This window comes from Doryrhamphus excisus, chromosome 2 (assembly GCF_030265055.1).
Source record: "Doryrhamphus excisus isolate RoL2022-K1 chromosome 2, RoL_Dexc_1.0, whole genome shotgun sequence".
NCBI lineage: Eukaryota > Metazoa > Chordata > Actinopteri > Syngnathiformes > Syngnathidae > Doryrhamphus > Doryrhamphus excisus.
This window is the reverse complement of record NC_080467.1, coordinates 25,237,280-25,263,632: the sequence shown is the minus strand read 5'-3', so window position 1 is coordinate 25,263,632 and position 26,353 is coordinate 25,237,280. Positions and strand designations below refer to the sequence as shown.

The 26,353-nt window shown below is 41.0% G+C and overlaps 1 protein-coding gene across 5 annotated transcripts in view; it reads left to right on the top strand.

Annotated features, from left to right (window-relative positions):
- The window catches only part of fam13b (family with sequence similarity 13 member B), a 45,525-nt gene that overhangs the window by 643 nt on the left and 18,529 nt on the right, over nucleotides 1-26,353 (top strand). For 4 of the 5 annotated variants that reach the window (XM_058064679.1, XM_058064680.1, XM_058064681.1 and 1 more), the window contains exons 2-7: nucleotides 8,607-8,755; nucleotides 10,851-11,060; nucleotides 12,458-12,670; nucleotides 14,283-14,460; nucleotides 14,942-15,086; nucleotides 18,679-18,803. In XM_058064679.1, the coding sequence (XP_057920662.1) occupies nucleotides 10,895-11,060; nucleotides 12,458-12,670; nucleotides 14,283-14,460; nucleotides 14,942-15,086; nucleotides 18,679-18,803 (827 nt within the window). In that variant the 5' untranslated portion in view covers nucleotides 8,607-8,755; nucleotides 10,851-10,894. Of the gene's footprint in view, nucleotides 1-8,601; nucleotides 8,756-10,850; nucleotides 11,061-12,457; nucleotides 12,671-14,282; nucleotides 14,461-14,941; nucleotides 15,087-18,678; nucleotides 18,804-26,353 lie in introns of all 5 variants that reach the window. The other variant, XM_058064677.1, reaches the window with a different exon arrangement.

Sequence of the window (26,353 nt, the reverse complement as noted above, 5' to 3'; positions counted from 1 at the left end):
CGTTGCTTTGAGGCAGTCTAGCGTGGATCACCTGTTTTTGACGTTTTTAGCACATCACTAAAACACAAAATGACTCTTTTTCTGGTCTGTTCGAGTATCATTTGTATCGACATGACGTGCATTATTTAGTCTAAATATGCAAATGTTTCATAACGTACAGTTTATGACATTCACTCCCTGTACTGGAATGCTCTAGTAGGGGTTATGTTGTGGCATGTCATGACGATCTGACTCGCTTTATGCCTGATTTTGTGATTTTGATGCGAAATGTTTGTGACTTAACAAAAAAAAACCTTGACAAAGCTTTTGCATTTTACATAATCTCATCCGGCCACTGGCCTGAATTAGCATGGATTTAGCTCCCCATATGGTGACCTCTATTACAAAAAACACACTTTGTGCTCATTACTATTAATGCTGATCATGTGGACACAGATGGATGTAGATGGATCATAAGAATATAAATCCATATATCTATGAATGTTTGCACCCCAGGTCAGCAAAGTTTTTTTTATTTGTGATTTATTTGGTAATGTTTTAGTTTTCATTTTATTTAAAATTTTATTAAATTTTATTTGAACATGCGTCAAGTTACTATTGAATGCATGACATAATTAAATTTACTGTCGGAATGTGACAAATAATGTGTCCCATTCCCCAAAAAGTGTTTTTGTTGACTTTGAGAGAACCGAATAATGTGCGTCTCCACGGCAGTTAGCCACGTGACGGCGGTATTGGCAACCAATTGGGTTCTAGTGCTTTGATTGATTGACAACAAGCCTTTTTTCACCAATAGGAAGGTGGATTCATGTTCTATTGCACGTTTACTTGTGCTTTTGTGAAATAATGTGACAATGTTTTTGTGTTCACTGTAATAGTTTGGCATTTTCCACTACTATTCCGCTACTATTCCACTAACAACACTCAAAGACAGTTGGATATGGAATGCTAATATAAGTGTTGATAAGCTGCAGGTTCAAAGAGGCACGTCCATAGCATGCAAGATCTCACGTATGCGCATACCAGCAGAGTCACAACTCTCCAACCTCCCGCTGTGTGAGATAGGACCACGTATGTAAGGCGACCCCGTGCGTTTTAATACGGAAAGCCAATACACACACACACATGCACTGCAGACACAGCGGTGTCATGACTAGCCAGCTGCCGACAGCGTGGGATTGTTGTTGGGAGAGGTCAGGCTGAAGCAAAAGGTGATGCGGGTCTTTCTAAAAAGCTGGGCTCACCTGATCTAGTGTGTAACGTTACCTCGTCTTTTGGAGACTGACAGATAACGGTCGTCAAAGGAGAATAATAATAATAATAATAATAATGTCAAGGTGTTTTGGGCTCCTGATCATGTTGGAAAACCAGTTTCCCAAGGGGAGGGAGTCATGCTCTGCTTCACAGTGGCACAGTAGATGTTGCTCTCCGGTTTTGGCAGCACTCGTGGAGCCCCACCGCCATGCAAGACACAATTATCTTGCTACTCATAGTGTTGCCAACTATTTAGAAAATAATGGTTATGTGTTTGAGTGGATAGTAAATGTGCTATGCAATATGTTAACACTACTTTAAAGTATTTTCAGGTTTACTATACAAGGTATAGGTGAAGTTTAATGGTTGTAAAAATAAAAAAAAAGGTGATATTAAATGTTTATTTGCCCCTTTAATGCATTCATTTAATTTTAAATGTAATTTAATTAATTCAATATTTTTTAAATTTAATTAATTTAATATTTTTAAATTTAATTAATTAAATTTTAATTCATTCATTAATTCATTTGAATTCATTTATATGCATTTCACATTGTTTTCTGCATGTCAAACAGTTCTCTATTAAAACAAGTGTTCTGTGTTAGCATTTATGGGTGTATAAAATGAATTAAATTTACAATGTTTTGGTTTCAAATGGACCCTTTTGGGACGACTTAATCATGAAAACTGAGGGTTTGCCTTTGACCAAGTATGACCTGTTACTTCCTGTATGAAAGTGCATCGTCAGTCTGCCGGGTCTTTCTCACTGTCCTCCATAATCGCTTGTCAACTTCATCACAGCTGCTGTGTTGATCCGTTGCTGGCGCACAGATGGAAATGACAAGGCAGCGTACCCGTTTGCCGTTATTTGAGTCTCAATGTTTCGCCGCCTAAGAGCCAGAGGAACGTTCCGGAGCCGCGGGGACAGCTCTTAGGCTGGGAATCAGAACGGCGAGCGAGCGCGGAGAGATGTGTTTTATTTATTTTTGTCTTATTTAAAGCCTGTGAAAGCAGACTCTTGCTGGTGTTGGTGTGCGCTGGTGTGGAAATTTCCATCAGAATTAGGCAGACAGTGAAAGGAGAGGGGGTGATAAAGACCGATCAATAACACTCAATGTCATAGTCTCAGATGGGGCTGCGCCCGGTGAAGACCTCGCTTAAAACACCTTTTCACAAAAAAGAGTGTTTTAGGAGAATTCTACAGCTTTTCTTGGTTGAATAACCAAAGAAGAAAATGCTGCTGTGTGAGCTCCCACACATGCCAATAACGCTACATTTGTTTGTAGTCTTTCGTCTGTAGGCGGCAGACATTGAATGTAGACATATGAATGTGACACAGTGGCAATTAAATGCATAGCAAGGAATAGGATGATTACACTTTTTAACATTTTTTTTTGTAAAGAAATACCTATTCAGATCAGATGTAGGTTCTGTTATAGTGAACATTATGATATTGTTACATTATTTAATGAATATTTTGGTCAAGTTGCACAAATAACCTTCCATAGAATTGCTATACACTTCCTTATTTTGAAATGCTAACAAATTCACAATGTGATGTTCTCTGCGGCTCGGTAATCATGAAACGAGTCTGCAAGCTTTTTGAGGGAAAGAGATATCATGACCTGAATAGCTGCAACCTCCCCGCCCCCAGGACATGCTCAATAATTTATCAGTGATGGGCCGAGCGAGGGAAGTATGTCTAAACTAGGAGAGGACGTTCTCTAATTCAAAGCTGGAGGCTGATATGACAGTTTCATTTTCTTCCTGTTATGTTTCTTGTTACCTTGGTTTTTGTTTTTGTCCTCTCTGTTAGTCTCTTAGGATCACACCTTGATCAACATTTTTATCAGTGGATCTCAACTGGTTTGGCATGACCCATAATCACATAAATTGCAGAAATATTTCATATCATATTTTAGGAACAATACGCTTTTATCCGTGAAGTCCAAGTGGTTGTAAAAGTTATCTGCTTCCTAGCTCAGCAGAGAGATAACAGGTTCTCAATGAAGGCCGTACTGACAATTGGGACCCGCTCAGTCACATGCTAATCTGCTTTAGCCATACTTAGCATGACGCAGTGCTAACTTGCTAGCGGCTTACGGCTTAAAGTTTCCAGTCGGATATTGTTTGTGAAATTAGACTCTGCGCATTTATGAATTATTTGTGTCAGCGCTCGTTTAGACTTTGATGCATCGTTATAAGGGCATTTTTTTGTATGTATGAATGTTAGCAGCGCTATTGAAGTGTAATGTAATGGTTTAATTTCATTTGAACATGCATCAGATTACAATTGAATGCATCACATAATCAGTTCACAGTTCCACAAGGAAGTAGGAAGAAGCAAAGCTTATTAAATCCTACCCCTCCATCTGGTACTTTTACAATCAGTAACTGTTACATTTGTTCACTTCCTGCTTTCATAATATAGTATTTTTAATTTGATTTTTGTCCCGTACCAAAGTAGGAGGTGATATGAGCATACAATGCCATAATGGGTACCATAGTAAGTGTCAATATAGTGATATGTATAGCACATCATGACTGGTTCAAGACTCTTCATCCTTGTATTTAGCAAACATCAACTGCTTGTATTGTTTCTTAAATTTGTCATTACATTGAGAGGTGTTTATTTTATTTGGCTACATGACTGGGTCAAAACAGTAGAAGCCTTCAGTATGACACAGTGCCCCCCCCCCACCCCACCTCCACATTTGCACATCTGTTTAATTGTTGGTTTCTCAGCCAGAAAACAACCACAGGAGTGACCTCTGACACAGTTTAAAAAAGCCTCAATGGGAGCAGAGCGAAGCGGTGTCATGTTTTTGTTTCATTCCATGTCTGCAGATAAGCATCTCACAGTCGCATGTTTTGTGCTGGGTGGAATTGAATTGAAGAATGCACCTGTCTTGTGACGCTTGTGGTGTTTTGTCACTTGTGCAGATAAGGAGGTTAAATGTTTTGTATACCCAGAAGACTTGAATAAGTGTTGTTGTTGCTGCTTTTCTAATGTTGGACCTCTTAATGTGCTCATACTATTTTGTCTTAAAATACAGGTAGAATGTCTGATTTTAAGAGTTAAAAAATACTAAGATTTGAAATAAATATTCTTTGGTGAGCTACTCAGAGAGCGAGGTTGTTAATTGACATTTAAAAAAATAAGTCAGCGAATACCCATGAAGGTGACAGCCACTTAGAGCTTCTCTGTGGGACAAAAACAAGCTCCAAACGAACTGCATTGCTTTCAGAGACTAAATGTAACAATGGTAAACATAAACAAATAGAGACAGAAGAAAGTGAGAGCCAGGCAAAATGTGTAAACAAAGACAGTGGCGGAGGTATGTGGTGGCCAATAATGGTCTCACCTTGGACAACCTAATGAAAAATGTCTGGCAATGGTAGAAAATTCGATAGAATGCAATTGAAATGTGAGTGATCACACATGCAGGCGTCGATAGTCTTAGACAAGCTGTCATCAATTGACACATTTTAGAGACTATTTGTCATTGCCACAGTAATAAGGGACAAACTGTGTGCCTTGTCAGTATGCTTAGTTTAAAAACAATATTAACTTGTGTTCATTTTTTTCAATGTCTCATATTTTAGTTGCAAAATGTGTGTTTTTGAAGACAATTCATAAGCATTATAATAACAAAAGAACAAGATTAAGTGACACTTTAAAATAGTAAACTGTGATGATAATCAATGAATATCATAATAGTTAGATGCCGCCAAACAAACATGCCAAAAAAGTGGAATACCATTGAAAAGTGAGCAATCCTACATGCTGACACAGATAGGATTAGTAAGTCGTCAATTGACTGCACATTTTTGGGCTGTTGTTCAAACAAAGTGAAAGTCAACACAAGGCGTGCCGCATGTTTGACCACATGCACAAGTGCCAGCAAGACAGTTTTCAGACTGATTGCGGTATTTAGATCAACAATACTATCTGCCCCAATGGCTGGACGGGACAAAAAAGAAAAGAAAAAAAAATTGTGGTCAATATGTGCGTACATAATAATACACTATATATCTCTGGCTTCAAGTATACAAACAAAAATTTTTTTTAAGATGCAGCGACTTTTATTTTGTAGTGGTGCACTGCGACAATCAGTTACATGTAGAGGAAACCCTGTGTTATTAGCAATTCAATTCTATCTATGCACTTCATGGTAGTGAAGTATTTTATGGTGCTCCTCGCCTTCCATGTTGAACCCCCCCCCCCTTCTGAAGTGAGTGTAATATTCAGAAAAAAAATTCTTTACATGTCTCGAAAGGTTTCTGAATAATTACTGCACCGAATCTATCGCAACTGGACTATTCAGGTTGTCTTAGAAGACATTTTGCCTTTCATCCATGCATGTTTCATCACTTCATATGCAACAACTAGGTAGGACAGGTCAAGTCTGAGGAGTTGATGTTAATCCTCCAAAGGTAGAAGCATGGCAGGGCACGAAGTGATGCAAAATAACAGTTAAGTTGCAAGGGTGTAGTGTCTCTCCCAGCCAATTGTATTGTATCTAGACCAGATTGTCCGTGTGGCTTCATGGTGCAATGTTTTGTAAAGGAAGCGCAGGTTTAAAAACGCTCCTGCACTTTGCTGATTTCCATTCTGTGGCCTTTCCCGCCCTTCCTCCCTTTCCCCCTTTTTTTTTTTTTTTAAGCTTTCTGACTTCAACTTTCTCCCTTTGCCTTCAAACAATGTCCGCCATTGTGCAGCTGAAGGTTAAGCATGATATGTGGGATTAAGACTCGCAGACACAATGAAACCCTGTCAGCGCCATTCTCGACTGTCCCATTATGGATTTGGTCCCGGTAGGGAGGCCTTTTAGGGTCACTTTTCATGACCGATGTTACTTAGCCCTTTTTGTTTTCTGCTGAGTCACCGCACTCATCTACCTGTTGAAAACGGAGCCTTGGACCACCTTGTTTTCCTTCTTGACACTGTTCTGAGTAAAAGGTTAAACAAATGTCAAGAATGTAAATAAATACTTGATTGGCAAGCAGAGTGCCATTTTACCTTACCATGCAAGCTGCTATTCTATTGAGACTAGAATTGAAGATACAACACAATAATTGGCTTCTTGTAGTACTTCCAGACGGAAAAAAAACTGATTTATGGTTTCCATTTTGTCGCATTTTCGAGGCTTTGAGCCAATGCAGGAATTTCTGTTCCAATAATGGGATTTTCTTCAGCTTTTAAATAGGCTCAGACTTGAGTCCAGTTGGTTTTGGAAGGCACGTAAGCTAAATAATGCCGCTAAAGCCTCTGCAAGCTTCATTAGCACATTTTATTGTGTTGTGTCTTTGGTGCGTTATGTTCAGGAAGATCGTGAAAAAGGAATGTGTTGATATCTAATAAAACCACAGTAGTGCAGTGAGAAGGGAGGCCTTTGAGATGGTGCAAACACAACTTAATAACACAAAGATGATTGACACAAGATGCCAGAAGCAGAGGAAGACAAAGCATTAAAGAATGTTAATGCATATTTCCTTCACACTTGTTCTTGTCTCCTCTCCTCGTTGACGTGAAGGTGTTGCAGACAAGCTGAAGTAGGTCAGGTCATTTGTGTAACGTTCAACTGCAGGAACAATGGAAGACCTTGGTAGAAGAGGAATCACTTAAGGGTTAATGAATTGTTGTTTGTACGTTTCTCATAATGTACGTAGTCTCTTACAGGGTCGTTCTTTTGCTTAACTTATAGTAACAGTTTAATGTTCTTAACTACAATGTCTAAAAAAAATAAGTTAACCACTCACCTTTTTCCTTTATTTACGGTCCGAATTATTAAACAGCAGTTAAGAGCAGCACTTCCCATGAAAGCTACATAGCATCACAACATAACACAGCAGTCCAGGCACAGTGAGGGGCAACTACCGCTGTACTGTACCTAGGGAGCCTAAAATCCAACATCCAAAGTGAAACCAACCTCACCACAGTCCACCGCGCACACGTATGCAAGGTGATGTTGCATTTTCTTCTTCATAGGAATCGAGTAGCAACCAGGTGTGAGCCGCATTACCGTGTTACTGCACCTAGCATGTTGGTATGTCGCCGTTTGTTACAAACGTGATACAACAACCTGATTGGCCTGATCTCGTTTTGCATAGGTCACAAACCACCGCATGATTACGTTTTGGTGTGAAGTATTCCCATACTTTGGATACTCGCCATGTTTTGACTCTGAGTAATGGTGTGGCGTTCGTGAACGAATGGGTCAAAAGAACCAGTTCTTTTTTGCGAACGAATGAACCGCCCATAAAATACCCGTGACCGGGTCTATGCACAGGGGGAAATCACAGGCTTAACGACCAATTGATCGAAATGAACGGCTATTTTTAGTGAATGAACCGCCCATAAAATATCCGTTCAGTCCGCCGGCCGTTTTGTTCATGACTGACACAGCACTAGTTGCTGAACTGTTGAGTCGGAACGAACGTGAATGAGTGAACGGACTGACTCGACACGACTGACCGGGTCTATGCACAGGGGGAGATCACAGGCTAACCACCAATTGACCGAAATGAACGGCTATTTTTACTGAATGAATCGGAATGATCCTGTTCACTGAAACGAACAGTTTTGCCCACCACTAATTCTGAGTGAAGGCGCATCGACATGCAGTATTTTTTGTGTCGATGTCATCAATGACGTCGACACGTCATCCCGTTATTTGCGCATTCACTGACTCGCCAAGTGCGCTTGCTCACCTTTTTAATAAACCCTAATTAACCAACACAAAGTCACAGTTGACTTGCACAAATTCTGTGGGGGCGTGCGGGACACATGCACGTACACACACAGAACACACGTCTGAGGCTTAGTCGATGTCGCTTTAATGACTGCGGTCTGTGCACGTCCACGGCACACTCTTGACCTCGCAAGCGCTCAAGTGGATGTAAGGATGAAAAGGAGTGAGAGAGGATGAGCCCATTGAAAGCTCCAACACAAAAACAAGAGACTTTGAAATGAATCTAACCTGTGGGAGAGCATCATTTTCCCGGTGAGGGTGGTTTTATGTTTCCCGTTTAACAAGCTGTCAGAGGAGACAATCGCTGTGAGCTGAAAGGGGCCAGTGTTAAGTGTTCGATATGTGTTTGTTTGAATAAAAGACTTGACACTGACTCAATTGAGGCAGCAGTCTAAGTGATGGCCACCATTGTTGGTGTGTGTGTGTGTATATCTATACTATTCTCATGCAAAAGAACATTTTTGTTACCGAAGATATGACTTCAATCTGCTTCAACCGGCTTATCTTCTTTTATATTTGTCTCCACCCTCTTTACAAAAAAAAAAAATCTCATTTCATTTTCCTTTTTTCCCACCCTTTTCTCTCTCATCAGTGTAGCTTGAAAAGGAATCCTGCAAGAGGGATTTGCGGTCCGTCAATGAGGAACTACCGGCTCATCTTTTGCCACAACCTGAAGCAGCCATAGGTGATTCAGTGGTTCACTGGCCAGGGGAGGAGAGCATCGGACACACTTTCACTGCTACACGGTGAGTTTGCACACCCACCCTGAAATTATGGAATGGAATAATTTTACGAACAAAAGCATAATTACAAAAATGCAGTCAAATGTGCAGAGAATATAGAGAATGGGGTGAAAAACACACCATGTGCGATACACTTAAAGCTTAAGTGCAAGCAACAGTTCACACTTCACACTACAAACATAATTTGCTGCAGTATCATGCTGACTAGAGCTTATGTCTAACACTGTCTTATCTACATGAACTGATCATTCCTAATGGTTGGTTAGTTGAGGGAAATTGTCAAAATTGAATTCACCATTAGGCTGCAACCAGCATCGTCACTATAATCATTTCAAGCCTACAACAGGGCTTAAAGTATTTAAAGTACTTAAAGTACCGTGCTGGAACGCCGGCGTTTCAATATGAACAACGAAAAAAAAAAACATTTGCCGGACCCAGACAAACACAAACTCTGAATGCAGCTATTGCCAAGCCCCTCCCCCTCAAACCGCTACTGTCCACTCATACGACTATGCTGCATTCAAGACAACTCGGGGAAAGGTGTGTGTTTTTGTGTGTTGTGCTCGAAGAAGCTAGTGTATCCTATCGGGGTGGAGCCGAACCCGAATACGGTATTCGGAACTGCGCAAATAATTACTTTTTTTACGACTAATTAATAATTAATTTTTAATTAATAATTAATTCGAACAAAATACGTTTTAAATATTTGTATTCGGGAACATTCATTCATTCATTTTCTACCGCTTATCTTCACAAGGGTCGCGGGGGTGCTGGAGCCTATCCCAGCTGTCTTCGGTACACCCTGGACTGGTGGCCAGCCAATCACAGGGCACATATAGACAAACAACCATTCACACTCACATTCATACCTATGGACAATTTGGAGTGGCCAATTAACCTAGCATGTTTTTGGAATGTGGGAGGAAACCGGAGTACCCGGAGAAAACCCACGCATGCACGGGGAGAACATGCAAACTCCACACAGAGATGGACGAGAGTGGAATTGAACTCGATTAAATGTAAAAAAACAGCAAAAAATGAGAAAACCATAGCTGGTACAACTCATTTCCTTCATGAAAAACTATAATTATTCTGTATAAAATGTATTTTGTTCATATTTTTGGGCAGCGGGAATGGATTAATTCCATGGCCGAGTGTGGAATTGAACCCTCTCCTAGCTGTATGGTTTGCGTGTTAACCACTCGACCACCGTGCAGCCCTATTCGGGAACAATTAAAACATATCAGAAAGCTGTATTTCTTCGTGAGATCGCAGTGCATTCCCGGATCAGCCAATGAGTGACTGTTCAGCAGTCAAGGGTGGAGACAGAGCGGTCTTCCTGCCCCTTATAAGGCGCTGCGGCGGACGAGGAGGCTGAACTTAGTTGCATCCGTATTTTGCTTTGTAGACATACTACCTTTCACCTCAACTGGGTTTCATGTGCGGTTTTCAGCTATCAGTAATAGCGGAGTTTTGCTCAGACAATGCGTTGCACAACAAGCGGACCGTCAATACGACAAACTGGTTTTCAGATGGTTGTCAAGAGATTAAAGAGGAGGACCCGTTTTACCGCCGGAGGAAGAAACCTCAGGACATGACGGATGAAGACAGATTGTGCAAATACAAAGCATTGTGGTCCAAGTTTTGTGAACTGATTTTCAGTTCGAAACTACTTTTGTCAACATTTGCCATTATTGATATTATGTAATAAATGCATTATCCTTTGGGTTCCTTTTGGTTTGCTCCAATCAAACCCCCATGCTAAAAACTAGTCTTCATCCAGTTTCGATGTTTACCTTCAGATTGCTCACAAAGTGACCCTCGTGCTCCGTTTGCGTTCATTTTCACCGCCTTTGCATGGGAACTCAAGTGTGATGTTTACAAGACCAAATCGACTGAGTGGGTTGGGAATTAAATGAGTAAGTAATAAGAATTATGTAAGAGTGGAATTATGAAACTGTCACTTTGCCCCAACATGGAACCACGCTGTCATTTTGAATGTTTAGAGAAGCTGCTTGGTAATTTAGTATAAAATATACACAAAAATGAAGCAAATTATGACTGTTTTCCTGTGGCTTTCTCTTTTTTCTCTCCCAAGACGTGAGGTCTTGGTGGGGTTGTGGTAGGGAGGAGGAGGAGACCATGAGGAAGAGCGTGTCCCCGTTGCCAGGCAACGAGGGCGGAGGCTCACCCAGCGCCATGCGGGTTTTCGGCGTCCCGCTGGAGGAGGTGACACGCACGCACACACTCAGCGGCCACGAGGTTCCTGCATTAGTAAAAGACATCGTCGACTACATTGAGGAGCACGGTGAGTCACGCAGACGGCCACCAAATTATTTTACAGCGCCTAGAGCAGGGGTCTCAAACTCAATTTACCTGGGGGCCACTGGAGCTAGGGTCTGGGCAAGGCTGGGCTGCATCAGGTTTTCCAAAAAAAAAAAAAAACGCATTTATTAAAAACAGAAAAATATACAAACTTTTTCAGTGCTTTGGTTCCGATTTTCTACAATAAAAGCTCTGATAAAACATTCCACTGTTCTCAAATATCTTCATTTTTATTTTTCTGCACAAAATAAGATGAAAAATAAATAAACAAATCAAGAATAAAGAAAATCAATCAATCAGTAATAAATAAATATAATAATAATAAAACGGCAAATAATAAAAACTTAAGAAACCACATATAGTTGGTGGGTAGACAAATAATTTTTTTCAGATTAAAATGAACAAAGCATTATTAGAGCCCTGTAGACATGACAAAACACGACTATAGTCACATTTATACTCTTTTTATTTACAACATATTGCACAACTGCAGGGTCTTGAGACACATGCTAACTCACAAACTAGAGAGCTAGCGACCTAAACGATAGCCTTCAAGTTATTTCCTTTAAACTTAAATAGCCAAAAACTTACCACTTCCACATGGATAGGGAGGATAACTATTAACAGTTATTTAACCTTTAACATGAACATTAATCAAACATAATAATTTTTTCTGGGTACATACAGCATCCATATCAAACTTGTGGGGGCCTCAAACTAGTGTCCTGCGGGCCACATTTGGCCCGCGGGCGGCATGTTTGAGACCCCTGGCCTAAAGGCTGAATGACGTAACACACACAGTTGTCATCAGATAGTAACAGTAGTTACTCTTTTTTTTTGGAAGGACAATAGAATTGTCAAAGTAAAACTTCCTAACATTACTCACATCTTGTGTTAACATCCTGGCTGGAGTCCTCTTTGGTGCGGTCTTAAAAATAAATCTGACTGTAAAGGAGACTGGGTTTCTTTTATGTAACCCGTGTACTGAGGCTTCACCTCCAGTCCCCTCATGTCCATTTGTGCGAGCAGGGGGCCTCTTGACCATATGAGGTTATGTAATAAGGCTTTAATCCCGCCAAGGCTCTGCTCGTACGTGAAATAGGTCCCTGCTGCGAGTCAGGAAGTTATTCAGCCCGTGAAAAGGCTGTAATCTCTTAATTTGTGTGCAATGACTGAGGTATTAGTGAGAGCTCGGCATCAAAAGGATGTTGTGAAACTGCATTTAAAAATAAGACAAAGATGGAAAAATTACAGCACTTGGCGGTTTGTAGCATAATGGAAAATAATATTCATATATATCTCAAAAGTGAGAATTATAGAATTACATGCAGTAACTGAAAACAGTCTTCATACCCTCAAGTCATGGCCCCATCTTTTCAGGTCATCTGAACTTCGAGGGTCTCTTCTTGGTTAACGGCAACGCGGAGCGCGTGGGTTGGCTGCGCCAGCGCTATGACAGCGGCGAGGAGGTGGAGCTGGACAAGGAGGCAGACCTGGCGTCTGCGGTCAGTCTGCTCCGACTCTTCCTGCAGGAGCTCCCCGAGCCTGTTATCCCGGCGGCCATCCAGGGACACATACTACAACTGCATCAAGGTGTGCGGTACTATTGTGTAGTCTCGCTTCTCACACTTATTGTATTTCATTTTAGCATGTCTAAAAGGCAACCAAACATTTTTTTCCACTTTCTTTTTCTTGTATACCCAATTTTGGTTAACTATCGTAAGTTCCGGACTTTTGAGCACCCCGGAAAATAAGCACTTCCCACTAAATTTGTATTTTGAATGTATGGGGCGCAGGTGTCCACGTTTTAACATGGCATATTTGGTACACAGAAAGATTTTTAAACCTTTAATTAAATAAATCATTTTCTTCCGCACAGTACCGAGCAGCACATGTAATATGGCTAGTTCTTCCTCCCCCTGCCTTTTCTTCAGGGTCAGAATTGAACAGCCTGATAATTTCTGCGTCACACACTTTGTCAGTCACTCTCGTCATGAGGCATATTAGTCCTATACCCAATTTTGGTTAACTATCGGAAGTTCCGGACTTTTGAGCACCCCGGAAAATAAGCCACAACCACTAAATTTGTATTTTGAATGTCTAGCAGCAGGTGTCCGTGTTGTAACATGGCAAATTTGGTACACGGAAAGATGTTCCACAGAAACATTTTAAACCCTTAATTAAATAAATCATTTTTTCCACACAGTACATGTAATATGGCTAGTTCTTCCTCCCTCTGCCTTTTCTTCAGGGTCAAAATTGAACAGCCTTATAATTCCTGCGTCACACACTTTGTCAGTCTCTCTCTTTCATTGTCACTCTCGTCATTAAGCATATTAGTCCTTGAGCTTTCGCTGTCCTCAAGTGTTTTCCATGATGATGTGTGCCTCAAGCGCAAAATGTTCTGAAGTATATACATTGTCGCCAGATTAGAATGTGACCATGAATTAGCCGTATCACTGTATAAAGCCGCAGGGTTCAAGGTTTTTGGGAAAAAAGTAGTGGCTTGGACACCGGAAATTCTGCTAGTGTCCTGAAGTGTAAGATTCCTCATAAATGTCTTACATGGTTTATTTCACACAAAGACACAATTACTGGGGATTCAAATATACATGAACATTTTGTAGCTGTGTAGCATAACGCACTGAATATGCATGTCTTAAAATATGTCTTATTTATCGGGCAGATAAGCATAACCAAAAATGAAGAGGCGTATTATTTCTAATGGAATCATAATCACTGTTGCTATTGTTAGGTTTCTGTTTCTACCCCTTCATCCTGTCCTCTTTTAACTCCCTTATTATCACACATAATCTATTCTAATCCCCTTGACAGCCATGGGGGAGTTTTTATACTCTCATTCTTTAAATTTTACCTTTGATGTCATGACAATTTTTTGTCCGGTTGTTCTGCGATTTGACCTGATGTCTCCTTTGCAACATAATAGATGCTAATCTCATCTGTCGTCATATCGGTGTATCTTCCCTTCCCGGACTGGAAATAATGGCGCTGATTACTTGTATTCTTTAACACAATTAATTCTTTTATAAGAGGATTTGCTTTGTTGCATTGCACCAACAGCCTCCTCCTTCCTTTAAAAAAAAAAATCAACAGTGGTGATTGTGATTAAAACAGTCATGCCTGCCTTTGCTGATATAATCATCTCACTCCCCCCCCCCCCACCCCCCAACCTTGGCATCCTCAGAATACAGCAGCGAGGAGGAGCTGTGCAGAAACCTGAAGTTCCTACTGCAGCAGCTTCCACAGCTCAACTACGGCCTGCTGCGCTTCCTGTGCCGCTTCCTGGCTAGCGTGGCATCTCTTCAGCAAAAGAGCTGGAACATCGAAGCGCTCGCTGCTGTCTTTGGCCCCGACATCTTCCAGTAAGACGCCACCATAGGCCCATGCTGTCGTTGTTCTCACGTCAGTCCAAGCTCAACAACATGGTCTTGGAACACAAATCAGTTACACTAACGACATGTAGCATGTCTAATTTTTCAATCATTTGGCGACTGTTTCATTTCAAGTCCATTGTGTATACAGGCTGTCCTCGTGTTCCAACATTTTGTGGCAATGATGTGCAGTATTCCCATAAAGAATACATACTATATTCATACTGTACTTTATTTCCCTCATTGTCTCCCAAGTGTGAGGCATTCAAAAGTAAAGTAAAAAGCGAAATGAATTCATTTAGCTATAAGCTCAGACATACGGTAAACTAAAACTTTAGTTACAACGGCATGGTAGGAAGTGAACTTGTATAGACCGAGAACCTCCTGCAAAGGCAAAATCACAAAGCCCATTCAGTTTTTCCATATCAGATATTAAACCATATTCTCTTCTTGTCCTATCATCCACATGCAGTCTGTCAACAGAGGGCGAAGACCTGCGTGACCAGGAGTCCATCAGCCGAGTGCTGGCAGAGCTGTTGGACAACCAGGAGGGCCTGTTTGACTCTGAGGACGATGACGTCTCGACCACCAACGACTACAGCTCCATCAACGAACAGGTACCATCTGTGATTCACTTTGTACGTGTCTCTCCCTCAGCCCGGGGCAAATTGTGAAGGGAGGTAGCGAGAGAGTAGTCTGGGTAATTTTGACAGAGAGAAGAAGCTGGTCATGATGTAACCATGCGATGGACACCTTCAGCTTGCCTGCTAAGAAACCTTGTGTCCATCGAGCCAAAAAAACAAATAATACAAAACAAATAATAATATAATAAATAAATGATGTCAAGGTTGTACATAAACCTTTATGATAAGCTGTTTTGCAACAATCTGTTTTAACTTGCACTTGTTAAAGAAGAGAGGGTGGGTGTCCGAGTTTGGGCAGCAGTGATATGTTACACCCACCCACGCTTTCTTACTCTGTTCCGGTTTATTCCTTCTCCTGTCTGCTTCAACCTAAAGCCATGTTTTTACAGAGTGAGCGGCAGCACCCGGTCAAGAACTGTTGCAACACTTGCTAAGCTAAGTTTAAGTCAGAGTGAAGTCGCATCAGTCAAAATAAATGCGTCATCAAGAGGGAAAAAAAAGATCTAACGTTACATAAAGATCTGAAGATCTGAAACGGCTGAAGCATAACAAGCTAGTGAGTCCAACAGGCAAGTTATTGGTAAGCAAGTTCACCAAGCTCCCGATTTCATTTCACATCTTCTGAACCCCTAGAGTGGTTGCTGAGTAACAGAAGAAGAGGTTTTCTCCTCCATTTGTATCCTTGCTTCCTCAGACAGACATGGATCGATCCTACAAGGTGTTTTTAAATTTTACACAGAAACACACATTAATAGAACAGTTCTGGGTCGTCATCTATAAAGCTTGCATAGCAACAAAACTAGGCCAAAAAGTTGCATACACCCTTTTCCACGCAAAGTATGTCAAATTTAAAAACACAAACCTGGTGTGAGAGTGTGCGCACTGTTTTAAGTTTATAAGACACAGCGGTAATGTTTCCGCGGTGTTCTATTTTTTTGTTGCGTATGTCAAGTGTTCCATCAGTAGCAACATTTATTTACCAATGTACAGCCTGTATTTGTGCATGTACTCGTACTCTTTCCTTTTGTTGTGCTTTGAACTGACACACACTTCCTCATAAAGTAATTATAATATACCCAATTAATGGTGTTAATGCCATCATTAAGTTAAATATTTTTAAACCATCCATCTGGAATTACAGTAATATTTTCAAATTTTCGACTTCATTCTCATTTTGAGTCTTTGCATCCACCCTTAAATTAAACAGATTTTGCTCAGATCATATTCATTTGTAATGTGCTATCAATTAGCAAACATGTAGCAACATGCTCACTAAAAATGGAAATGTGTGCATTGATATCGCTTTGTTTTTTTGGCCCTGGTTGGCCATGCTCCATCATTCACACGGATGGCAGCGGATGGGCTGTCACTCAATCTTTGTTTTATTTGTTATGCTGCTGCTGTGTCTTCCACATATTGAGCCGTATTTCCACCTCTTTTTTCATGAAAGCCCGCTTCTTCATCCTCTTCGTTTTTCCACCAGCTGTAATTTCAATGCAATCAAGGCTCTTTAAAAATGGACTGCACACTTTGCATTGACCTTCATGGCGAAGTGGAGGCGTGGCACGGCCGTAACTTGAGGCTGAGTTGCGTACGCACACTTCTCAGGGTGGATTCTATGCACCGCAAATTGCGTGAATGTGTGCACACGCCACTCTTTTAGGTCTGAATTTGTCCATATGCACATTTTGACTTTCTGGCGAATGCAAAGTTTTAGTCAGAGTTCCACGTTCATTCTTATAAATGGGGCCCCTGGTGATTTAAAAATGTTGCACATGCACGTCCTGCTCAATGCCAGGTCGTCCGGAAGAAGATTTAACAGCCCGTCTCTTCTAATATCATCACACTGCCTTTTATTACTTGGTCAGCTCAGCATCTGAATGAGCTGGAGGAGTCATACAGCCGAGCTTCATTGCTCAAGATGTCACCCAATACATTTAAAGGAATGCACTTAAGTACTATCTAGGGTGACATATAGGGTTATTTCCCTATAGTGGCTTCAAAGTAATGTGCTCTATGCAGCATTGGAGCACATTAATTCCAGGAGTGCAAACAATGTGTGTGAGAGCAATGCATGTTAAGTATAAAACAAACAATGCAATCAGTCCAAGCAGTCGAAAGATAATGACTTCTCTTGCCTAATCTCACACTGGCACATCGGCGTTCCGTGAGTCATCCTGTGTGTCTGCGCTCTGGATGTGACGAGGCAAGAATCTCCCGGCAGCCAATAAGAAACCTGGAGCTGAGATGTTGCCATAGCGACACTGCAGACAGCAGCAGATGGGTTTGCTGTTGAGACGAGTGACGGGGAGAACAGAGGAGAGGACAAAGAGGACGTAGGGAAATAAAGCTAATGCTGCGTTTGTTTTCGTGGTGACAGATTAACCCAGAAATATCACCCTACTTACGTCATGACCCCACACCACATTGCATTATATATATATATATATATATATATATATATATATATATATATATATATATATATATATGTTTATATGTAATAGTAAACTGGGAAAACATCATTATATGATTGGGTATGCATTATTCCTAAAACATTGTAAAGTTTTAATCACTTTAAAAATTGTTCCAACCATCTTCTGCCGCTTTTCCGAGGTTGGGTTGAGGGGGAAAAGCCTAAGCAGGGAAGCCCAGACTTCCTTCTATGCAAGCACTTCATCCAGTTTCCCCAACATGTTCTGTTATCTATCCTGAATACCTCCCCATCATCCAATCTTCCAGTTGCACTCAAAATTATTGTAAAAAAAAGCAATAATAAATAAAATAAAAATAATAAAAATAAATAAATAAAATAGTTGTATTGAGCTCTTTAAGTTGTTTGACTTTATTCAAAATACTGTTTATAAATACCTAAATGTTGCTAATAGATAATACACAACAGGGGTGAATAATATGGTATACAGCAACACTTTGTATTATTTTTTTGTCATTATTTGTGCACATTTGGTGCGATTTGCTTCTAAGCTTTTGTTGCCTAGCGCCTTTTCCGCCCCTCATTCCATGCATCTTCCTCCTCTTCTCCCCCTCTTCTCACCTGCTTGGTTGGACCCATCTATATTTAGATGTGTTATGAAACAACCTCCTATTGCCCTGCCATCCAGCTCAACACCTTAAATGTCAAAGCTAACGTACATGAAACGATAAGGTCGTTTCATGTCAGGAGTTGACATCACAAGTTCTACAGGCAAATTGTAAATTTGCCGCCCTTGAGTTACATAACGCTGTCATTTTTAGATGGCGGCAGTCTTCACAGTAACATCTGTTTTTCTCCAAAGATATTTGGAGGTAACCTTGGCACCTTGGATCGTTCAAATGGACATATAGTACATACAACTGTGACCTTTTTGGCTTTGTGCATGTCAGCTCACTCCGCCGCAAAATTCCACTGTGACATACCGTTCCGCACGTCCATCATCTACACTCACTTCCTTTCAACGTGTTCGCTCTCGCCCACATCCTTTTTTGAGAGTATTACACAGCGTTATTCCTTTTTAAGATACATTTGAAATTGCAGCTTTTTTAACCTGTTTGTGTTTGTCTTCAGATCACAGAACTTTTGGACGACGACAAGTGTGAGGCGGAGTGCGAAGAGCTCCCTCAGGATGGCGACGAGGGTCCCGCCTCTTCAAACTCACCGCCACACACGTGTAGAGATAACCCTGCGGACAGGTGAGCGCTCCCTTGGGGGGGTCTGTTGTGGACATCACTCCAAAACATAAAGCTCAACATTGCGACAGCATTTAATATACGTAAGCACAAATATTATATGCCAAGCTGCCACAAATAGATTTGGCGCGATGATGCTCATAAACACATTATAACTCACCTTGTCTGCCAGATAATAAGAAGACGAAGCATGAGGGGCCAGTGTCGCCAACTTTGCGACTTTGTGGCTATATTTATCAAGTCATCAGAATCCTCTACAGTAGATCTAGAAGTAGCAGTAAATCTAGCGAAGCAACTTTTGGAGAGTGACATGGAAGCACGAGCAGAAAGTGCTGCTGTGGGCCCCTCCCCCATCTAAAAGTACTCATAGGTGGCTCCGTTTTGTTATGGTCAATCATGCAAATTTGATTACATCTAGGGGTGTTCCGATACTATTTCACTTTCATACTTTTATGACTTATTTTCCAATGTTGAATGTCAGAAAAGTCTTGATGCATACAGTTTTATCCGCAGTAGGTGTAATGTAGGGAGGCTCGTGGTGCTCAGTAAAACATCTAAACTCCATATTACTCACTACCAACCAGGAATGGCTAATCAAGTGTTTCGGACATTTGAGACGTGGTCTCAAGAAAATTGTCAATCCATATTTTTTTAGATGGTGCTCAAAGAACGATGAAGGCCATATTAATTTTGCCTGGTGAAACTTGTTTTGCAGTCAGCTGCAACTCCTTTTCCATATTTAAATTAAAAATACTGTCACACAGTGACATCACTGCGCTGCTGGATAGACGGGTCGGGGCAGAGTCTGGAATGGACTGCTTGTATCGGATGGCCAGTATTGGTGATTTTAACTGGAGGCCAATCTAATCCAATTTTTTTTTTTTTGGTGTTGGTATCAGACTGATATCAATATCCTATTTACGTCATCTCCACTTAACCCACCACCACTACAAAGATTGCACTCCTGTGGAAAACACTGATTAGTAAGGAGCTCTTTACTGGCGAGTGTTTATCAGCCAAACTGAGATGGAAAGTGAGTGGCTCAAGGTAGACCTCAGTTTGTGTCGCTGCTCATATTCACTACATCATTAATCTTTTCAGCTACTACTAGTTTGTCATGATGCTCTGAAAATGGCCCTGGGACTCTATTTTAACGCGGGCGTACGTATGTGACCCTCACCTTGACAACTTAACAGCAGTGGCCGCCAGTTAAAGAACCACAAAATTCAACCTTTTGTATTAAAATACTTCCTATAATTCCTAGATATTTTTTTTTATTACCGTGGTGAAAAGTTTCCAGGCAAGAGGTCTGTTGTTGCTGTCCAGCAATAGAAGCTTTTTCTGTGTGTGGCAGCAGGCAGTGACGTGTTCAGGATGGTTTGGCCTTGGTGGAGTTCTATTAGCTTTATTCACTGACGGCTTATAGACCTTAAAATGAGTCAACATGTCTCTAAAGTGTCATAAAAAAAATAGCTTTTCAAGATAAACTCCATATTCTGGCGGGCTAAACTGGCTAGGAGAGTCGCATGATGACTCTCAGATCTATGTCTTCCTGCAGACAGACCTGAGGGGGAGGAGAGTCAGATGCCCCTTAAAGGGACAGCCTCTGACCTGCTGATCTCCTCTAAGATGATTAGTGCACTCAGACTAATGCGCATTACACGACGCATTTCACACCATGCATTTACATTCATTTGGATGAACAAGCCAACACGAGTCATAGATGTCATCTGGCATTAAGGTCCATGCATAATTCAATCAAAAAAATCAATGAAAATGTTCCAATCATTCAAATTTATCCGAACAATTAAGTGGGTTCTTCCCAGAACCATTGCCCCACTCATTCCTAATACGGTCAAATGATTCTGTGTGTAATAATGCAAACTACTACTAATACAGATGAATACGCCAATCATGGAGTGTAGATTTATGTGTGTGGGTGCATGCGTGCATCAATTTCCTGCCCCCTGCTGGCACTAAAGATGATTGGAGACTGTCATCCAGCAAGCATTGATTTTTTTTTAAACTATACTCTCTAGAGGCTTTATGAAACGTACCTGCCTTACGATTGAGACAAAGCGTGTGGACTGCATAAATGTCAGCCCCTAAATGAATCACAATTGTTTTGGATCAACTGTGTGTGATGATGACCTCTCCCTTGAATAACATCAGCATATTTACTGAGGACATTCTAGTACACATTGTCTACGTCTTTGTGGTTAATGGTTTGTTTGTGGGACAACGTGGCAGGATTTGCTCATGTGTGTCTGTGGAAGGCTTTCTGTGGCAGCTGGAGGTGGTTTATTTGCACCAACATATTTAAAACGATCCTTGGCCAGACTCTGTGGATCTTTTAAGTCTTGTGCCATTGGTTTGTGTGTGTGTGTGTGTGTTAGCCGTTGTTGGCATGCAGCCTCGTCTAAGATGAGTGTCTGGCTGTGTGCAGAGATTAATGCTGTAATGTAAGCTTTCAGGTCCACAGCCTGCATTAGCAAAGCATTTGATCATCACTGACCCGGAGCGTGAGGATAAAGTGCACAGTTTGAGCAGCCGCATATTGTTTGATGGCTGTGACCCGAGCAAGAGTTGATTGGCTGTCAATACGGCTGGGGGGGAAAAAAATCATTGATGCATATGACTCAATGATTCACATGTAAATTAGCACAAAATTGATCAATAACAGAAAGTGATGCCGTTTTTAAAGGTCGCACACAATCCAATGTGCCATTTGACACATATAAACCAACATAACACGAGCCCTAGCGTTGTTTCTTAAGAATGCAGTGTGATCACGAACTGTCTGTGTTTAAACAGCTGCTAGACGTCCTAGAGCTGTTTTACACCAACCTGCTGGTCAACATGGTGGTGATGCTAACCAACACTAAAACGGGAGATGGTGTTAGCCTGCCTACATGGAATCCTAAAGCAGATGCAAAAGCGAGGTCCGCTCTTCTTTTGCATTTGTATCAGTTGCTCTGACATTTTGGTGGGTTGCAACAATTTGGAAATAGATCGCTAGCATCTAGTGAGTCAGCTGTGGCCGAGTTGTTTGTCTGCTGCTTGACTGACAGGAGAGTCTGTCTCCTCCTGCTGTTGCCATGCTGCTGTAACGTGACCCGCGAACACGCTCGCCTGACATCTTGGCAGCACTTAGTCGTTTCAAATCCGTAGAATCCTGCATTTTAATCTTCTTTATCTTACATACTTGATACAAGTTTATTGCCACTGCCGAGAATCTTTTTTTCCACAAGGCCTGCGGAATATCCTGTCTGAATTCTTGGGTTGCAAATTGAGTCGGAGGAGAAAATAAGTGTCACCTTGAAAGTGATTTATTGATTTGTTTGGGAAAAAGAGCAATATCGAATCTCATAGGGGAAAGGTCAGCGCAGAAAAAAAAACATTCAAATCAACTTTCCTATATTTCATTGTACACCAACACGCCCAGTAGTATTGTAACTGTACACCATAATAAGGATTGTCCCAATCCACATTTTTTGGTTTCCGATCCAAATTTTTTATACTCCGGCTGATCCGATACAGTACTGAAACTAGTTTTTATAATAAGCTTTTGTTACAAACATGAATTAGTGGAATTGAATATAGTTGTGAAAATAGCTCTTCAAAGCATTAAAAATAATGCAATCAAATTTACTTTCTTATTACACAGCATGACCGACAATATTGTTTGGTCAGGTTTCTAATACAATAAAAGATCCAAGAACAGCCCATCCAATAAAAGATAAAATTGGAGAAAATAGGGGTGCAAAATACTTTTAAGGTAGGACTAATCATTTGACATGGTTATAGATCAATTTGTGGTGTCATTTAGAATATAGATATTTTTTTAACAAACTCACTGCAATAGTAGTTTATTGACAGTACGTAGTATAAACAGCAAGAAGTTACAGCGGCACTTCCTGTCCAAGCTCCCCTCACTGTGACACATCAGTCCGGGCACAGTGAGGGGGAACTACCACTGTAACTACGGAGCCTAATAACCAACATCCAAAAAAGAAGAAAGAAAACGCTTGAGGAGCATTACCGCTCCTAGCATGATAGTTTGGCCGAAAGTTATACGGCAACCAGATTGGCCGAAGCCAATATTATCTGATTGTCAACAAACATCGAACATCCGTAACCATAAGCATGGTTATGTACATACCTTGGTTTTAAGGTTGCATTGATTTTCTATTTTGGTGCAGGCTTCATAGGATCTCATCCTTTAACATGCTAGCATGATTTCTAACAGGCTAGGATGTGTTTTGCTGATGTTTTGGTGCGCTTGGGGCTGCCGGTAGCTTCTTCTGTTTTTGCAATAAAGATGTCATTGATCGACCAGCTCGGTCGCAATTCCATTTTTGTCCTTTATGATGGTTGCAACAGTTGAGTTTTAAGAGTAGAAGATGATCTTTACAAAACATGAGCAAATTAGTGTATAGTTGACATCATTCGTTATGAATTCTATTTTTAGAATAGGCAGAGGGCCGCATTTCTTTTCCCTAGCTTTTCATGTGTACCACTTGGCAAATTTATATGCCTCTGTACCAAAGCCAAAGTCCCCCGTACCAAAAAATAAATGTACCCATAATGTGATATTCCGCCCCTGTTATTTTTATCTGGAGGTAAAGAGATTGATGTCTTCATCTGGCGTTAATACAAAATGCCGGAGAGCTGATATTTCAGTGTGTGCATATTCACACTCATACACCCTAGAAATGTTGTGTGTACCCTTAACTGGGCTCTTTTTTTTCTTTTCACAATATCAATCTTCTGTTATTGAAAAGATCTGACTAGTCACGACTGAGTGGGGTTACCTCCAGCGCTGATGGTAATCATTACCATGATTATTACATAATTACAGGTTGACTGTGACAGGCAGACATGCTGATGCATACTGGTATTATAAAATGTGGCATGCAGGTTCCATATCCACATGCCAGATACAGTTACATAAATGCAGGTCAGTGTGCATCAGCTGCTGTGTACGTGCTTTACATTCTGATCTTATAGGGCTTGGAGCACTAACCAGCCACTCCACATGCTTGCCAAGGATAATTAACTGTACTTGCCATGACCGTGAAATTAGGAAGCCATGAAAACAATCACGTACAACAAATTCTAAGTTACACATTTCAAAGTGCTTGTAAATAATGAGCAGAGTGGAGCCTCTCACTATGAGAACCATCCTCGGCTGAGCGCCAACATCAGCCGGGTGCCGTCGCGTGGACTGAGCATCACTTAGCGAAAGCTCACATGTACTTGCTGACAGCAACATTTGTCATCTTAAACGGCGTACCGGGAAGGTCAGGCCGGGCTAAAACAGGATGTGAATTTGTTTGTGCACCGCCACTGTTTAGGAAAACACGAGAAAGAGGCTGTGAAACTGATGCTCGTATCCCAGACAAGCACTCATTATGATTACTTTAAAAAAAACAATCATGTACTACAAATTTGCTTGGAAAAAGTCCTTGACTTTTTTTTTCGAGCGCCCTCGTTTCCGTGCTGTCCTCAACCTTCACTTCCTGATTATATGCACGGCCTCGGCCCAGCGCCGGGTGCTTGCATGTAACACGATACACTAACTGACCTAGATAACACTTTGTCTCACATGCCTTATCAGTTCTCAGTTCTACTCCTGGTACCGCAGTCCTTCACACACGCATCTTGAAGGATCCCACACTTGAAAAATGCTTTCTGATTTCTATCAGCTGAATAATGCAAGACGTCGTAGCTTTGTATTTGGAGAGCAGATGAAAAGAAAACAGTTTGATCACTTTTTGATCACTCTTGTGTGCACTTTGACGTTATTATGCAGCACCATTGCAAGCATCAAATTGGACTGCAGAGTTAGGTTAGCGAGCGATAAGGATATTTTCTTTGTCTTTCTGTTTATTTACACCACACATACGCTCATAAATGTCGTAATTTTCAGAGTGTCCGTGAATGCATCCTGCAGCCGTCTCGTGACAGTGCGGAAGTGTCATTCCGAGGAGGACTGTGATTTGTGAGTTGGAGATACATATTTGGTGTTGGAATTGCAGTGCTGTTACTGTGTGGGTCTATCTGCTGTCATAACATATGGCTTGACATGATGTGCATGAGTTAATTACGCTAAACGTTGTAACCTAATTCATGAAATAAATGAGTTACCATTGTTAATGGACTATTTTTGGGGTTGTGACGTCATCATGTGGGTCACTATAAGGCCGGCATACTGTTTGCTAAATAGTTACTTATGTAACTGCACTTCATTATTTCACTGTTATCAGTCTGTGAAGCGGCAGGAGTTGAATCAGGAGAAATATCAGCCAATAAAGCTTGACTGATGATTTGCTTCTCTGTACAGTAGCTCCAGCTTCTACAGTTCAGTGTCCCTTGTCCAGGTCACACAGTGCTCAGTAGAAGAATGTGAATGTGTACATTGCTTATCAGGACAAAGTGAAGCAAGCAGTGCTGTGTTTTACAATACGTACTGTATCAACAATCAGCAGATTGCAGTATGTTCAATCCCTGGTTTTCCACAGTGTCAAGACATACTAGTGGGGGTGTCTTTTTTTCATATATTCAAATTAGGGCTGTCCATTGGTTAAATATTTTTAGCATATTCATTACATTTTTCAAAGTAATTAATCATGATTAATCATATTTGCAAGGTCGAGCGCGCAGACCTCACAGCTAGGAGACCAGGGTTCAATTCCACCCTCGGCCATCTCTGTGTGGAGTTTGCATGTTCTCTCCGTGCATGCGTGGGTTTTCTCCGGGTACTCCGGTTTCCTCCCACATTCCAAAAACATGCTACGTTAATTAGCGACTCCAAATTGTCCATAGGTATGAATGTGAGTGTGAATGGTTGTTTGTCTATATGTGCCCTGTGATTGGCTGGCCACCAGTCCAGACAGCTGGGATAGGCTCCAGCACCCCCGCGACCCTTGTGAGGGAAAAGCGGTAGAGAATGAATGAATGAATGAATAATCATATTTGCAACTGACTGAAATATTCCCATTTTTAAGAAAGATAAGACAAGACAGGATTATAATATATCCATATATCTGTGCTCCAAATCAACTGAAAATTTAAATCGACCTACAAGATAACGCACATGTCTGAAAATCTGTCTTAATACTAGTTGCAGAACACTTTAACCATGTTGTTATCAGCAATGAGAGTGACAGTGAGGAAGTGTCGCTCCGAGGCTGGAAGGACTAGAGACGTGTTTATGAGTTGGAGATACAGTACAGGTATATGATGTTGGAATTAATAGTAATTTATTTTATTTGTACAACGCTTTTCAGAGTACTCAGACGCTTTACTGTAGAGAAAAAGAAATAAAAATAGTTGAGTAAAAACACTGTACTGTTCAATTGTACTGCTGTTGCTGTCTTGATGTCACAATAAAGTTCCAAACGAGCGTCCGACTCTGCCGTCGTAACACAAAGACGTGGCTTTCCATGATGCGTATGCTTTAATTCCACTAAATAAATTCACATGATTAAATAAGTTAAATTACTTATCCCCTTTGACAGGTTATTTTTGACAACCCTACTTCAAATATG